Source organism: Chamaea fasciata, unplaced genomic scaffold (genome assembly GCF_029207755.1).
Source record: "Chamaea fasciata isolate MVZ Bird 193981 ecotype frontalis unplaced genomic scaffold, bChaFas1.0.hap1 SCAF_1, whole genome shotgun sequence".
Taxonomy (NCBI): Eukaryota; Metazoa; Chordata; class Aves; order Passeriformes; family Sylviidae; genus Chamaea; species Chamaea fasciata.
Genome location: NW_027094086.1, coordinates 77,734,796 through 77,750,619, shown reverse-complemented (window position 1 = coordinate 77,750,619; position 15,824 = coordinate 77,734,796). Strand labels below are relative to the sequence as shown.

The 15,824-nt window shown below is 34.9% G+C and overlaps 1 protein-coding gene and 1 long non-coding RNA gene across 2 annotated transcripts in view; one reads left to right on the top strand and one right to left on the bottom strand.

Moving 5' to 3' along the window:
• The window catches only part of CDH12 (cadherin 12), a 222,179-nt gene that overhangs the window by 56,532 nt on the left and 149,823 nt on the right, over positions 1 to 15,824 (top strand). The window contains exon 2 of the mRNA XM_066186473.1: positions 8,978 to 9,393. Coding sequence (XP_066042570.1) covers positions 9,163 to 9,393 — 231 coding nt within the window. The 5' untranslated portion in view covers positions 8,978 to 9,162. The remainder of the gene's footprint in view (positions 1 to 8,977; positions 9,394 to 15,824) is intronic.
• LOC136291426 (uncharacterized) lies at positions 157 to 8,199 on the bottom strand. Its single transcript, XR_010721528.1, has 3 exons — positions 8,045 to 8,199; positions 4,947 to 5,134; positions 157 to 358 (listed from the first exon to the last, which is right to left on the bottom strand). It is a non-coding gene; the product is annotated as an uncharacterized lncRNA (long non-coding RNA).

The following is a 15,824-nucleotide window of genomic DNA, read 5'->3' as shown; positions in this document are numbered from 1 at the left end:
TGCTTGACTGTAATTGCTGAAATTCAAAGCAGACATCTGTTATAAACTTACTCAATACATTACTCTTGAATTTTGGAAATGAACAATAGTACACAAGAGACATTATAAAGATGAAAGTGAGGCACAAATATTATTTAATCTTTTTTTTTTAGCAATTGTACACAAAATATCTCTTGGCTGCTTTTAGCACTGTTTAATCACTGACTTTAGTCAGTTTTATCACTGACTTAGTTTAGCACTTCCACATTGACTGGAGAGTAGAGGGTTTTACTTCAGTGAAAGGTTTCTTGATGAGACGCAGGCAGCTATTCACACACAGCTTTGATAGTTGGTGAGTCTTCATGAAGCACATCCAGTTCTGAACAACAAAATACAAATGAGGATTATTTTGGCTGAAGTTATTTGTAGATGGCTGTACTCTCTAGTAGAATGGTGGTTGCCAGTCTAACTAGAGCCTGCCTCAGTTGCTCTAATGACCTTTTATTCCTATGCAGTAAAACTGGGCAGAACAAAGAAAGCTTTTAAAGAATCAAAATAGAAGCCCTAGAATTACTATTTCTAATACTTTAAAATCCATGAAGGTTTTTTTTGGGGGGGTGTTTTTTTTGTTTGTTTTTTTGTTTGTTGTTTTTTTTTGTTTGTTTGGTTTTTTTGCTGTAGTTCATCAATGATCAGAAAAGAGTCATAGTCCTACAAGAAAATGTAAGTAAGGTGAAAGCAAGTCAAAATGAGTTGTGAAAAGAGATAAATTACCAGCATAACAGTTATTTTTCATTGTGCATTGGAGAAAGCCCAGGATAAAGTCGGTGACTCCAGAATACTGAGAGGTCTGAGCTGATATTCTCACAGTTGAGAAAACTGATGAGTTATCTCTCACTCTTTTTGACTCTGGGACCACCTGTTAAAATTCACAAGATTAATGGCTGGGAACCTGTTGGGCACAACTGCTGCCTGTCATATTTTCCTGAGGGTGGTATCATCCTCTGAAGTTACATAATTCAGGTGCAGTTAGAACAAATCTATTAACCTCTCAGAAGACTGAAAGTCTAAAAGTTGGACTACGGATTTCCATAATCTACTATGGAAAGGACTGTTGGGGATTAAATGCCTTTTAACAGAAGTGTCTGTTGATGGAGACAGGGACATTTAAATCTACTTTATAAAAGTTGCAATAATTGGCAAGAGGAGAACTATATTTTCTGTTTTAAATGTCTAAGGTTATTCACCAAGTTGATATTAAGCAATAATTGCACCATTATATATACAATACACAAACAAATGCCTGCAAGAACTCACTTCAAAATTTCTATCTTTGAGTAAGTTTGGTAATTTAGTATATTTTTCAAGTTCTTCTAATAATAAATTGTTTCAAATTTCTTATAATCAGGTTCTGACCAATAACAGAAAATATTTTAATAATGAGATCTTAGCTAAAGTAAGATAGTGCAAACTGAAATAATTTATAGGATTCTTGAAAGGTTAAAAAAAAAAAAAAAAGAAATATCCTAAGGATTAAGAAAATAATGTTACAGAGAACATTAAAATATGCTCACATGCATTTCAATACCTTGTGTTAAATGTAAAATTATCAATATGTTTGGGCTGCAGCCTCAGATTTATCAGTTCTTGCTTTAATTGTATTGCTAATACAATTAAATTTTGATTTTTTTGCCTTTCCCTCCTTTCCCCCATCTCATATATTTATTCAAAAAGCCCAGAAGGACAGTAGAATGAAGGATTGTTTCTTGATTGTCCATGCTTTAGCATTGACATTAACAGATTCCCAGCAAAAATGAAAATGTTTATAATTTATCAAAAAATAAAGATTCTAGATCATTGAAAAAGTGTGTATAGATTCAACATAGGACTTTTCTGAGTCAAACATGACACACAAGACAGAATAAAAATGAAATTAATGATACTACATCATCTGACCATATTTGCAAAGGAAACTTTGTTCTATTTGGAAACTGTTTCTTTCCTTTAACTGATGATTAAACTGTAGAGCTGCGTTATGTTTTTACAGAGTAGTAAAACATGGCCTGGATTTGAATCTCAGCTAAACAAACTTTAATTATTAACGTGGAGTGAAATTTCATTCTACCTGAGTTAACTTTCAAGAGTCCAATGAACCACAGGGAGCTGTGCATTTACTGATGTATTTACATTTTATAATGAAAGTTTCAGTAGTTTTTTCCTTTTTTTTTTTTTTTTTTCCCAATTATTTTCCTCATATTCTTAGGCATTTTTGTGAATTAGAAGTGATAATATCTCAGGTAGAGGATGATGGCTCAGTCATTAATGATCTCTTGTAAGTATTGCTAATGATGAAAAAGCTGACACAATATGTACAAATAGTTGCATACAGAACCAGTTAATTATTTTGCGTTCAGAATGTTTTTACATTGCTCTTTATTAGTTTTTCTGTAAGTCTCAGCATTGTAGAGCTACTTAGCTTTTGGAAGATTGTAACATTTGATTTTGTTGTGTTACCAAACTCCTTAAAGTCATCACTTTTTTATATGCTAGAAAGCCAATTATTAAAGCGTATCTGTGATGCTATAATAATTTTAGTATTGTAAGGCTCAGAAATGCCAGACATAATTAGACTCCTCTCCAATGTTAGGCATTTCGTAAACATGTTTACTGGGTGTTGATAGAGCATATCACACGTTTTTGTGCTGGTATGTATCTTTGTGGCAACCTTCCTATGAATGTGCTTACAAGGACAATCACACTCAAAGATGGGGGACATCATTCTCATCTCACTTTGTTTTTATGCAAATTAAAACTCAATAGAGTAGTCCAGATTCATAGATGGTATTAGTCTGTAGGCATAACTAACATCAGAATTGATCTCTTAACTAGTATACAAAATACATCTCTGCCAGGAACAATTGAACAGGAAGTGGCTTGGGCAATCAAATACAAAAATCATAGCCTTAATCAAACTGATATTGTTCTGATTGTACTGATATTGTCGAATTATCAGTAACTTTATAACAAGCAAATTGTTTGACATGAAATAGCAGGATTTGGCGGCTTTTGTAATAGAATTTAACAAAAGCGAGCTAAAGTCACTTTATTGCAGGGAAAATACTTCCATCTGTTTGTTGTTTAGTAGTCTACAAAGTACAGTTCTTGTCCATATGATGACATATATCTTCCAGAAATGTCAAGTTTCAGCTTCCATATGTGTATTTTACTACATATATATCTCATATTCAATCACAATGCTCTCATCATTAATCTACAGAATATTTGGGTTTAGCTTAGCTGATTTGGTTTCTGTTCCCCCCCTTAATCAGCAACTTCCTATAAACAACCTCTGAAGTAATGGGACTGGGACTCAGATTCAACTTTGTAAGGATTCGCTCTAAACAAGCCAGAGAGCCAGCCTAGGCTTCTGCGCTGGTTTTGGCTGGGACAGATTTAATTCTTTTCACATTTGCTGGTATGGGGCGGTGCTTTATGATTTGTGCTGGAAAAAACATGGATAACAGAGGGATTGTTTATTGATTGCTTATCCATGCCTACACAGAGTCAAGGCCTTTTCTGCTTCTCACACCAACACAACAGCATGCCTGTGGGGATGCACAAGAATCTGGAAGGGGACATGGCCAGGAGAACTGATCCCAAACGACAAAATAAGTGTTCCATAACATATGGAGTCATGCACAGCCATAAATTAGGGAGAAAGTTGGGAGCTGCTGCTTGGGGACTGGCTGGGCATTGATTCACTGGTGGTGCCCAATTATTTTAATTTGTATTTCTTGAGGTTTATTTCTCTCATTTATTTTACTTTTCATAGCAATATTATTATTAATATTATGAATATTTTAATGTTGTTTCAGTTATTAAACTCTTCTAATCTGAACCCACAAGTTTTCCCACTTTTATTCTTTCAGTTCTCTTGCCTCTGTCCTTCTAGCTGAAGGAGTGAGTGAGCAGCTGTGTGGTGCTTGGTTGCTGACAGATGTTAAACTAGGACAGTTGAAACAGCTTATGGAATCTCACACAAAGGGAGATAAAGGAATAACTGGTTTGGATCACGTTAAGACTCCAGCAGGTAGAAACACTGATTTTTTTTTTTTTTTTTTTTTTTTTTTTCCTGATGACAGTTGCCTGGCATGGATTCCAGATGTTACTCTTGCCAAGTGGTTGTAATAGCTGCAGAGGTGGAACATGCTTAATCTATTCAAAGTTTTCTGACTCGTAGGATGGACAGATTGAAAAATAAACTCTTTGCTAGTTTGAGTCTTGTAACCTGTTTACTTGCTATCTCACTCCTAACCCCTCTTTTGATATTACCAAGTAGTTCCTACCCTAACTCAAAAGACCAGGTGGAAAACAGGAAGAATTACTTTTACTTGCAAAGAGTCTAGAGAGGTTATGAAACTCAAGAAAGTCAAACTCACAAAGAAATATGGTCATTTAGAGTCTAATCCAATGGTATTTGTTTAATTAAATGTAACTTTGAGAATATCCACCTAACTGATTTGTCTTAAACTCAGAGAAAGATTTACCATATCCTTTTACCTATTCTTTAGCCAGATGATATATAATCTCAAATACTTTAGCAGTTAATTTTAATAGATATCAAAAAATGAACTAGGTTTTCCTGTTGTTTTATTTTCTTATTGCAAGATATTGCAGAGAAACAAGATTATATGGTCAGCTATTCAGCATATCCATAGTTACAGATATTTTCTGGCTTTCCTGCTGGCATGATCAACCATCTTACAGTACTGCCAAGCTTTTTCAAACCTCTTTATGAGTAGAAGATGGTTGTTCTACATTAGCTCTTATTTCACATGAGCTAAAGCATTCTCTGTGCTGATAGATTTCTGGTTAAGGTGGCTGCAGAAATGTTCCCACCATCAGTGCGCAATGGATACTTTGTCAGTAAGCAATTTGCCTCCATTCATGGAGGTTCAATTACCAACCTTGCTGGACTGATGACATTTTTGAGTGCATCATGGAGCTCTAGTGTTTCCTGCTTGTCTGTGTGTGACAGTAGTGCATCCGTGGTCTGATCCAAGTAGATACATCATACAGGTCTGCACTGTTTTTTGGCTGGGATAGAATTATTTTTCTTCATAATATCCAGTATGAGGCTGTGCTTTGAATTTTCCTGAAAACAGTGTAGATAACATGGAGACATTTTAGCTATTGCTGAGCAGTGCTTAAATAAGGCCTTTTCTGCACCTCACCCCACCTCACCAGTGAGGAGGCTGCAGGTACACAAGAAGTTGGGAGAGAAGACAGCCAGGACAGCAGATCCAAGCTGACTAAAGGAATATTCCAGCCCATATTAGTGTCATGGTCAGCATATAGAGTTGGGTGGGGGGCAGGGGAGAAGAAGAAAAGTTGGAATGCTTGGAGTGATGGTGTTTGTCTTCCCAAGTCACTATATGTATTATGGAGCTCTGCTTTCCTGAGGATGACTGAAAATCTGCCTGCCAATGGGAAAGGGGTAAATTAACATTTTGTTTTCCTTTCCTTGCATTTGCAGCTTTTGCTTTATCTATTAAACTGTCTTTAGTTCAACCCATGAGTTTCCTCAGTTTTATCTTTCTAATTCTCTCCCTCATCCCACCGGGTGTGAGTGAGTGAGCAGCTGGGTGGGGCTGAGTTAATGGCTGGGATTAAACCATGACAAGATCAAAGATCATTTAGAGTTTCTTTTCAAACACTTCCCTACATGAGGCCTTATATGCATACTAGTGATTACGGAGGATCAGTGGCAGTTCTCTCTACAAGGGATAACCTTTGCCAGGCTTGGTGAGGTGATTTGTGTCTGCAGTACCATGACTACCATTGATTAAGGATTGTTGCAGCAGCAATGGCATGCATCAATTTGGTATTCCAAAAGCATTTCTTTGCTCAGGCTCTTTAGATAAATGGCAGTATAGTCTAGGTCAGAATCAAAACTCTTGCAGGAGCACCATTTATACTGTACTTTGTTGTTCCAAATAAATAATTTTAGTACTGATATTTTATTCATCGTTTTCCTTTCATGAGTTTCTAAGCCTGTAGTTTTCAGGCCACAGAAAATATGATCAAGATTTCTTAATAATTGTGTATTAACAGACTGTCCATGATTGCTGCTGGGTCATTTATTTCCCTTTATCAAACTGGGGAAATGAATAAATGTAATTTCAGGTTTTAAAAGCATGTGTGGGGCTAAATTCATAAAAGGGTAACCATTTGTAGCTCTCTTTATGAGTTAATTAGATCATGTGTAATGGCACTTTAATCCATACAAGATATTTTGAAGAAATGAGTAGCAACAGCTAATATTGAAAAAACCCCAAGATCTAAGAAAAATCTGACCATCTGTACTTTTGTAATATATAGGAAAGAGATGCAATGAGGGTGCTTGTCTGTTCACAACCGTCTCACTGGATAATTATTTCTTTTTGAGCATCACTGGAAATAATACCATAAAAAATTTGGAAATCTACTACCTTCCTTATGGTTAATTGTTCTGATTGGATTTCTAAATCCTTGTCTCCTAGGTGTCTGAGTAGTTTTCTGATCAGAGGTATCTAAGGCACCAATGAGTGTTTGACAGTATCAAAAGCACTAAGACAGGTCTTGACAACCACAGCTTAAAAAGAAAATGCAGAACTATAAGCACAGACTAAAATAAATATATTTATATTAGCCTTTGAATTCTTGTACAAGTTCCAATCGTGCTATAAAATATATTCTATTGGACCAAGCCTCCTCCAAAGCCAGCAATGAAATTACAGGGAGAACAAAGCTACTGGGGGAAAACATTCTGCCTCAGTTTCCTACTGCACAAATGTTACAGAACAGCAGGTTGCAGTGGTTCTTTCAAGTGTCAAAGTATGAGAGTCGGAAGTCTCAATTATTTGCCTTGCTGAGCTTAAAAAAAAAAAAAAAAAAAAAAAAAAAAAGAAAAAAAAAAAAAAGGAAGAAATTCTTCATGTTGAACTCTTTTGCAGCTGATGAGGGTATCTGTGCTACAGTCCTGTATTGCAACATCCATTAGCCTCCCATTTTTCTCTGACCCTCCAATTCATCACCTTTTTAAAGCTGTAGGTAATAAAGCTAGCACTGGCATTGCTCTTTTCTGACTCTGCAGTAGGCATTCTGGGAGGCTGTCTGGGAGACCAACGGAGAAGGGGTTAAAGTGCTCTGTGTCTTGCACTTGGTTACTAACCTTCCAGCCGAGGGGGAATTGCTCTCCTTTCATTGAAGTCTTTCAATCTCTTTGCATTACTTTTGGTGCTGTATAACATTTTAAAAGCTCCCTGACTGACAGACATGGCCGGAGGCAGAGCTCTGCTGGGAGAACTGCAATGTACAGAGTCTTCTCAGCAAAGAGAAGTGGTACGGCAATTAAATTGACTACAATACGATTTTGGCATTTCTGAAGCAGTGCAGATTATCCCACTTATTATTTTTTTATATTTGCTTCCACCTCCCATCTATGTATTCAAAAGTATATGTTGAGTTGGCTGGTTTTATTTTTTGCTGTTTCATGATTACTACGATTTTGCCATAAAAACAAAGCATGCATTCTGCAACCATGGATCAAGAGAGGCAAAAAAGTTTGGAAATCTTGGAAGTGAATTATGGATGAACACAGTCTGAATGTGAAGTTACATACCACTGAATGCATTAAAAAGAGAAGCAGAAAACCACATGTGAATTGTTCAGTAAAAAATAAATTCATGCCAAATATATTGAATGCAGATCTCTGTTGCAGTTGGGTCTGTCTTACTGTTTCTTTTCTGGGATAAAATCCATAGACTCCAAATGATTGTACAAGTAAAAGTTTTTGCCCATTGCACAAAAGAATATTTTGCTGCAGATGAAAAATTTGAAATGTTTAGAACGTAACTTAGAAAATCTTTTATTTAAAGGATTCTGAGCAGATAGATCTTTCCTTATCTTTTATCCTTTCTGAAGGTAGAATTAAAATACTCAGTAGATACTTTTCATCAAGTTTTTTGCTTTCCTTTTTTAAAACCTAAAACATAGCGTTTCAAATCAGAACAGAAAATCTCACCTCAAATTTAGTATAGGAACTGCAGTTATTCTTTTAGGTTTTTTTGTTTTGTTTTGTTTTTCTTTGTTTTTCTTTGTTTTGTTTTTTCTTTTCTTTTTTTTAAGACTTGTTAAGTTTTCCAGGTTTCGGATTATAAATCCTTTCTATTTAAATACTTCAGCATGCACCTAAGAAATAAGAAATTCTGTTATTTATTGTTATGGATAGTAATTATATCATTCATAAGGAAAATATAACCTTTGGCAGTATTTGAAAAGGAAAAATATATATGGTTAAGTACTTTATTATTCTTCTTTTTTGAGGTCCATATCATGTCATTGATTTTTAAGCAGAACTCTATTGATTTCCTAGGAACCTATGCTTAAAAATCAATGACACAAAATGGCCCTAATAAAGTGGTGAATTCCATAGTGCTATAAATTGTATTTTTGTTTTTAAAATATAAAATGCATCTATCTTAAGCCCTACAGGCAGTTATTTTTTATACCTGGCAACAAGCACACTTTAAAGAAGACTGAAAGAGGCTTTTTTTGGCAGAGAAAGCGAGAAAAGGATTTCTGCTCTAGACAGTAGGGTGAAAGAGTGGATCCCCTGTTCTCTAGCATTTTGTTTGTAAATCTGGAGTAAATATTTTTGATATCACTGGTGGGAAAGGGTTTTGTTTGATAGCTGATCCTAAAGCAAAGGCTACAGCCCTCTCTCAGACAGACACAAAGGTAACGCTAAGCAGGGCAAGAATGAAGCAAGCATTCCTGTGATAACTGTACAGTGTTCTAGAGCAGTTCAGTGCTACAAGGAAAATAGAAATCTCTTTAAAACTGTGATTCTTAATCTTTTTCTCTGTCTCCAGAAACTAACTAGGTGCGAGAATTTTGATGAATGCTTCAGTGTAATCCTATGTAATTTGATGTTGCATGTAAATCTCTTTTATAGGTCCCTATAGATGGAATTTATTGCGGCACATACCTTGTCATCAGAAGGATTAATGCCTGCATTAGCATTTCTGCAATAAAATCAGAAGTTAAGTGGTGAAGGCCACAGACACCTCAAACCTGGATTCCTCTGCTCTGCATTAAGTGCTGGAGTTTTTATCACTTGCGGTAGGGAAACCATTGCCAATGCTCACAAGGAACTGCTTATCCCTGCTTCTCTGGGTCCTGTTTGATGGAGGTCTCCTAACACCACTGCATCCACAACCACAGGAGATTTTAGAAGCACAGCCAAGAGAAAATGTTGTCCCAGTGCCAGGGAGGAGATCATCGGTCCAGCGAGTCAAACGAGGCTGGGTGTGGAATCAATTTTTTGTGCTGGAGGAGTACATGGGCTCTGAACCTCAGTATGTGGGAAAGGTAATTTTTCACTATTTCTTTTAAAGTTCAAATGATATAGACAAGAAGTATAATATATTATAAATGTGTACCTGTTTCTGGTGGGACAAATCTTCTTCAACTGGCAGTACTTCTCTCTGCTCATTTTTACCTTCTATACTTTCCTGTAGTTATTATATACTTTCTATCTTTGCATGTTTGTCTTATTTCCCCATTCTTGCTTTTGGAATTAAACAAAAACAACAGCAACAGCAACAATAAAAACAAACAAAATAAGAGAGTTCTGAAATAAGTCTCCGTTTCACAACTAATTTTAATTGAGACTACTGTAACAGCATATTTGATTTTTAGTAGCAAACATTGCTCTGATATCACAAGATAAGGTAATAAACCTTAAATCTCAAGCCCAGAATGCACAGTCATTCCTGTGATTGATATGGTTGTTTCAAGTCTGTTTTCAGATAAGGAAGCCACATCTTATTTTGGTCTGTTCTCTTATGTCTCAGAATCATTTACTTTTATTTCTGATTGTTCAGATTGTTTTCAAGTATTTCTAATATGTTTTATTGCTTCATAATTCGAAGTTCTGTACTATAGCTTTTACACCGTGGGTAGACATGCAAAATCATAACCTGCAGACAATTTTTGCAATTCCCTCTCTCATTATATGTCCACTGTTTCTGTAAGAGGACATAAAAAATTGACACAAAACTGTTCAAGGGGTGTGGGGGTGGTGAATTGAAATAATAGCATTTTCAGATAGGAAAGCTGAAAAGGACACCTGAAGAAAATCTTAGCAGAGTATATAATTGGATGCTGTGTATAATTTTCAGTTTAAGTAAAGAACTTCACTCAGTGAAAACAAGAAGTTGGGAATTTGTTTCCTGGATCCCCAAATGCCACCTCTCTATACAGCAAGGTTTCAAATTTACCTACTGTAAAAATGTGTAATCATGCTTCCGTTTTTACTTTTATATCATTGTGAAACTTTTTTTTTGGTTTTTGGATTTTTTTTTTTTTTCTTTTTTTGTTTCTTTTCTTTTTTTTTTTCCTAAGTGTACAACCAGGGAATCTCTTTTTCGTTTGTTTTTTTTTTTTTTTTCCTAAATATAAATAAATCAACAGAAAATTATTTTTTCTTCCTACCCTTCCAGAAAACGGTTCTGAGGATGTATAAATAAAACACTAGATTTTTTAGCAAAGCAGCCGAAAATGTACTTGGATATTGCATGTGAAGGCATTTGTGTTAAGCCCTAAAAAATATTGGTCAAAGCAATTTGCAAAGCAGTGTCTTTGTATCACAAAGTTAATACAATGAACTAGTGAGTCTGAAGAAAAGGGGACCACATAATTTAAAAAAAATCTTATTTTTGATATCCAGTTGATACAAGTTGCACTTTCTCCAACACATACCTTTGTTCTGGCACCTCGCTGAAGATGCCAACAAAGACTCTCATCATACTCAGTGCTGTAGCAGAGGCAATGTGATTGCTGTGCCTTTAATGTCAAAAGACAGAGAAATTACTGCTGTACCACTATATTTTCATTTGTCTTTATTCCTTTGTGTAAGTTTTTCTTGATAGTCATCAAGAGTCAGTTCTAAACTGCCAAAATAATGTTAATTTTGTACAAAAATGGACCATTATCAATATACTGATGAATCAGCTTCTTCCTTTGTCCTGTTTTTGTTTCACTGACATTAAGTTTATAAGCAACTTTAGAACTAATGGGATATTTTTCATTAGGAGCAACTTTTATCACAGATTTACATGGATTTTTTTTTACCTCTTTAAACTTTTTTGAACTGTTACAAATTGTTGGACACTTGTCAAGTAATAGGAAAGTTAAGAAGTCAGATCCCTTTTTTAAGTCAAAACACCTGCTTCTAGAATAGAGCAATTAATTCTAGGTAATAACTTCTTTCAACAATGTTTATTTTGATGTTTACCACAACTTGCTTTATCTATACAAACCATTTGCTTTGATATATCTGAAAAAAAAAAAAAAATCAAACCCTGCTACTCTTTGTAGGTCATCTTTGCTGAATCTTACAAAAAAAACAGAACACAAACAAGTAAACAAAACCAAGATGGCGACATTTGTGTTTTCCCCTTATTTTCCACAAAGATCTCAATGAAGGTATAACACTGAGAGAAGTTCCTTAGAGAAATTATGCTTTAAAATCCAGATAGCAAAAGTTAATCTTTATATAAATTCAAACCATTGTCAGCATACTAGAATATACTCACCAGTCTCTAATCAATATCTTCAGATCTTATGCAATTTTTTTAAATCACATAAATTTTTTAAGGTGTTAAATGCAGTTGAGTTCTGGATTGGTTGCAGAACTAAACCTGCAGAAATAAATGATTCACCAAAATTAAACATAATTCCTAAATCATGTGTTTTCAATTTAATTCTCTTTATAATGTTACTGCTCTATATTTTAAAGTAGTAATAAGTGTATTATAAAGTGTAGGATATTTCATGTGACCTGAAATCACAAGGGTTTTATCTTCTTCTAGCCATGATATCAGGACACTTGTGTATAGGCATTTATATTACTTATTATAGAACTACTGCATTCATAATGTCACAGTAATTTATAAATAGGAGTTTAATGTATCTATTAAATCAGCTGGCAGTTTCACTAAACAGTTGAGGGTGACTAGCTAATATTGCAAACCTTCTGTAAGAGAATTCAGATTTACAGCAATAATGTCTTCTGTTATCAGCCAGTGCAAGCAATTCCTTTCTTGTCTGTTTTTAGATGAATGTATGAAGAAATGTCAGGTTGCAAATCAAAATATAATTTACAAACTGACAGGAATTAGTCTAGCTTACAGGTTGTGATTTTGAAATAGTGCTTGAAGCTTACACACTAAAAGAATTTAACCTGATTATTAAAGTTTGGGAATCTGCTTGTGTAATCCCAAAGTGGAATAAAAATCCATCAGATTGATAAACAGAAGATAACCCTCTTTGTGCAACATTCATTAAGCAGATCCTGTCTAAAAAGTAAAATTATAGCGTGGTATTACCATGTGACCCATGAAAATGGGGAGGGTGCTAGAGTAAAATAAAGCTTGCTCACTTACTTTGCAGTGCTTTACTTGTTATCCTGGTACTGTGAAGCTGCAGAAGACTAAGCAAAAACAGCACATGTGTGGATGAAGGCAAAAAAGTTGTTTGTTTTTTTTGTTGTTTGTTTGTTTGTTTTTCTGTTTGTTTTGCTTTTTGTGCAAAAGTTCAGGTCTCAGTGAATGGTGACAGAAATCATCAGTGGATCAGGTCCTTAAGCATGAACAAGTCCCAGCACAGTTTATACCCACAAACGAGGTAGGAGTTTTAATTGCCCTCATGCAAGGATAACGGAAGGGGGTGCAGCCCCAACCAGAACACTACAAATATGTCTGTAACCTTTCTTTATTTCTGTGTTTCAACAGTTACATGCAGAGGCAGCAAAATAAACTGAAAGTTCAAAAGAACAACATGGTCAAGATAATACTAACAGAGGTTTTAGTTGTGCTGCATGTGGTATCTTCCCTTTATATACGTCTTTGCATTCCTAGTCTGTAAATGCATCACATCTTTCTTTGTTGTACACCTGCACAATTATTTCCAGTGAGAAATTTTTGCTGTCTGTCCTCAAGTGTGCAGAGACAGGCATATGGTAGCTTGTACTGGAAGCAGAATGGGTGCATAGGAAAAGATTGCAAAGTCCTCTTCAATGTAATGTCCATTTCTCTTCTATTTTCCAGTGTAGGAAAAAAAAATCCCAGAACCTCAGTTTACCAGATATTTTTTTTTTTGCCCATGAAAAACCTATGTTTTACAACAGTTTGTTCTTTAAACTTCTGTCACATTAATGCATGCTCACATAAAAACTACTACAGATATTTTTTTGTTAAGAAAAAGATTCTGAAAAATTTAATACTCACAACTGCTCTATTGCAGTACAGGGTAATGTAACAATATGGTATTTTTCATCTGACTCAGTCCTGAGGAAACCTCATCTTCTTCAAAGGTTTGTCCATATATCAAAGCAGAAAGAGTGCTGATTTGGAGGAAGCAGAGCTCTATATCTGTGAGCAGAGCAGCATGCCTTTTTTAAACCTTGTAATTTATCCTCTGCATCTGAAATATGACCATAGAATTCATTCATGCATTTTAAGTGGATAATTTTTAATATAATGGAATTAATGTTGATCACCTTCCATCAGGCTTGAATCAACATTTACTTCTGAATTCATACTCTCTTTTTTACAGTTATTTTACCCCTTGGGTGAGTGTCTGGATGGCAGGGCAGTCTGTAAAAGAAATTTTGCTCTGCTTGTTTTGAATCTGTTAAGACAAACAATTTTACAGTACAGTGGCTATAATTTTGGCATGATTCATAAAGAGTGAGTTAACTTGAAAGAAAAATAAATTTAAGGAAAAGAAATACGTGCAGTGAATTTGAAAGCTACTGCCGTTTGAAGGAAAAAAGCAAAGTTCAAATCTATTCATAAATGTACCCTGATTAAACTTATCTTTTTAAAATTGTATTTCTACTAGATCTCTAGTAAGATGATCACAATAATATTTCATTTAAGGTTGTCAAAAAGGTTTTGTAATTTATCAGATTCCATTCCCACAACTGAAGTAACAATATTAAAGGTAGCCATGTATAATTTCCATTAGACATTTGCACAGTGCCATCATCAAGGAGATGAAAATTGTTTCAGGGACTGCTGCTAGTAATGTATTAATTGACTCCCATGATGCAGGACATCACAGTTACTCATTTCTGCATGATTATAATATGAAAGATATGCTATGTATAAGAATGAGCTTGTTCAGTACGTCAAACATATACTCACCTCTGTCTGCTGACATCAAAGTGAAATCTTGTTGGGCCTTAGTGGTCTTTAGACAGTAATTTAAAAACCAATCAGGCATGATCACATTAATCTGGCTAACTAAATTGGCTTACAGAGTTTATGCCATGCACATATTCAAGCAAAAGCACTGTCACAATTTATTATAGACAAGGAAATTGATGAGGAGAAATAAACTGGTAAAAAAGGTGTAAAAGAAATCAGAACTGGTATCAGAATTCTGGATTTCTTTTCCTGCTCTGTTGAGCTAAGACCTTTGTCTCTCCCACTTATATCTATCTGGTGAAAAAACATGATGACTTTAAAAGCTTTGCATCCTGTGTATTGTGTAGAGTATGTGAGACACAAAGTAATTTTGACAGTTGCACATGAAAGTGTGAGAAGGAAATGGAAGCATGGAAACAGAGAACCCCCATGAGCAAGTCAGACTTGCATTTAATGTTTACTTCTGAAAGCTTACCTTTTTACAAGGTGTACAAAGACCTACAGCAGAGATGAGCAACTTGAACAGAATGTTTATTATTGATCTAGTGGCTTCACTTTGTTTATTGATTTGTTTAGGTAGCTCATAGAAGAAAAAAATATGAGCATAGTAGTAGATAAGACCTCTGGCCTGCGCTCCTTACATTGATGAAAATTATATGAGGTATTTGGAGCCGAATAAAAGGGAGGACTGTGTTTTCACTGATTGCGTGAGAGAGGAGAAGGAGTGAGCTCAGGACAAGAAGAGATCAAAATAAAAAAGAAGGATCAACTTCTTGAGCTGTCACCCACATTTTAGAGGATGTAGAAGGTTGAGGTTATTGTTCTGAACAGCTAAGGAGGTCACAGACTGGAAGATTTCAAACTCTAAAATTTAGCAGGCTGTATTATGCAAGAATTTGATGATCACTGTAGAAGATTCAGAGCCTTCAGAAATGGTCCCATTAGAATAAATAACTGGGTCTCACAAGACCTCTGAACACAGCTGAGTGTATGACACAGCTGAGTGTATGGTGCTAATGGTGCTTGAGTATGTCTGAAATTTATGTTGTCAACACAGATGGAGAAATACAAGTGAGCTTGTAGAAATTAAACTGCTAAAGGAAAATCTTATACCTGTTGTAGTTTTATTGGGAATGCTTCTGTATAAATGGTTTCATTTGGGCAAGAAATTTATTTTAAAAGGGAGTTTAAAAAAATATTTAGAAATTCTTCACAGGACTTACAGACAAACAAAAACATGGTCTCTTCTTTTAATCTAAAAAAATGGAAGATTTTAAATTTGTTTAATCTAAATATGGAGTTTGGCTGAAAAATTAAGATTCAGCTGGTAGACATAATATTATTGATAGTGAGATCAGTCATGGGCATGTATTCTGTATGTCAGCAATGCAAGCTGAATTTACAACAAATGAAATGTTAGATCATCAATTAAAATTCAGCTGGGATCATCAGAATGCCAAGTAATAAATTAAATAGCACTTGCCAGAAAGGGAAATATGGGAAAATATTAAATACCTGTAGCTTTTTCTGCATCTGGGTAACAATGTGTAAACCAAAAATAACAAGAAGGTTCAGAAATGGAATAAA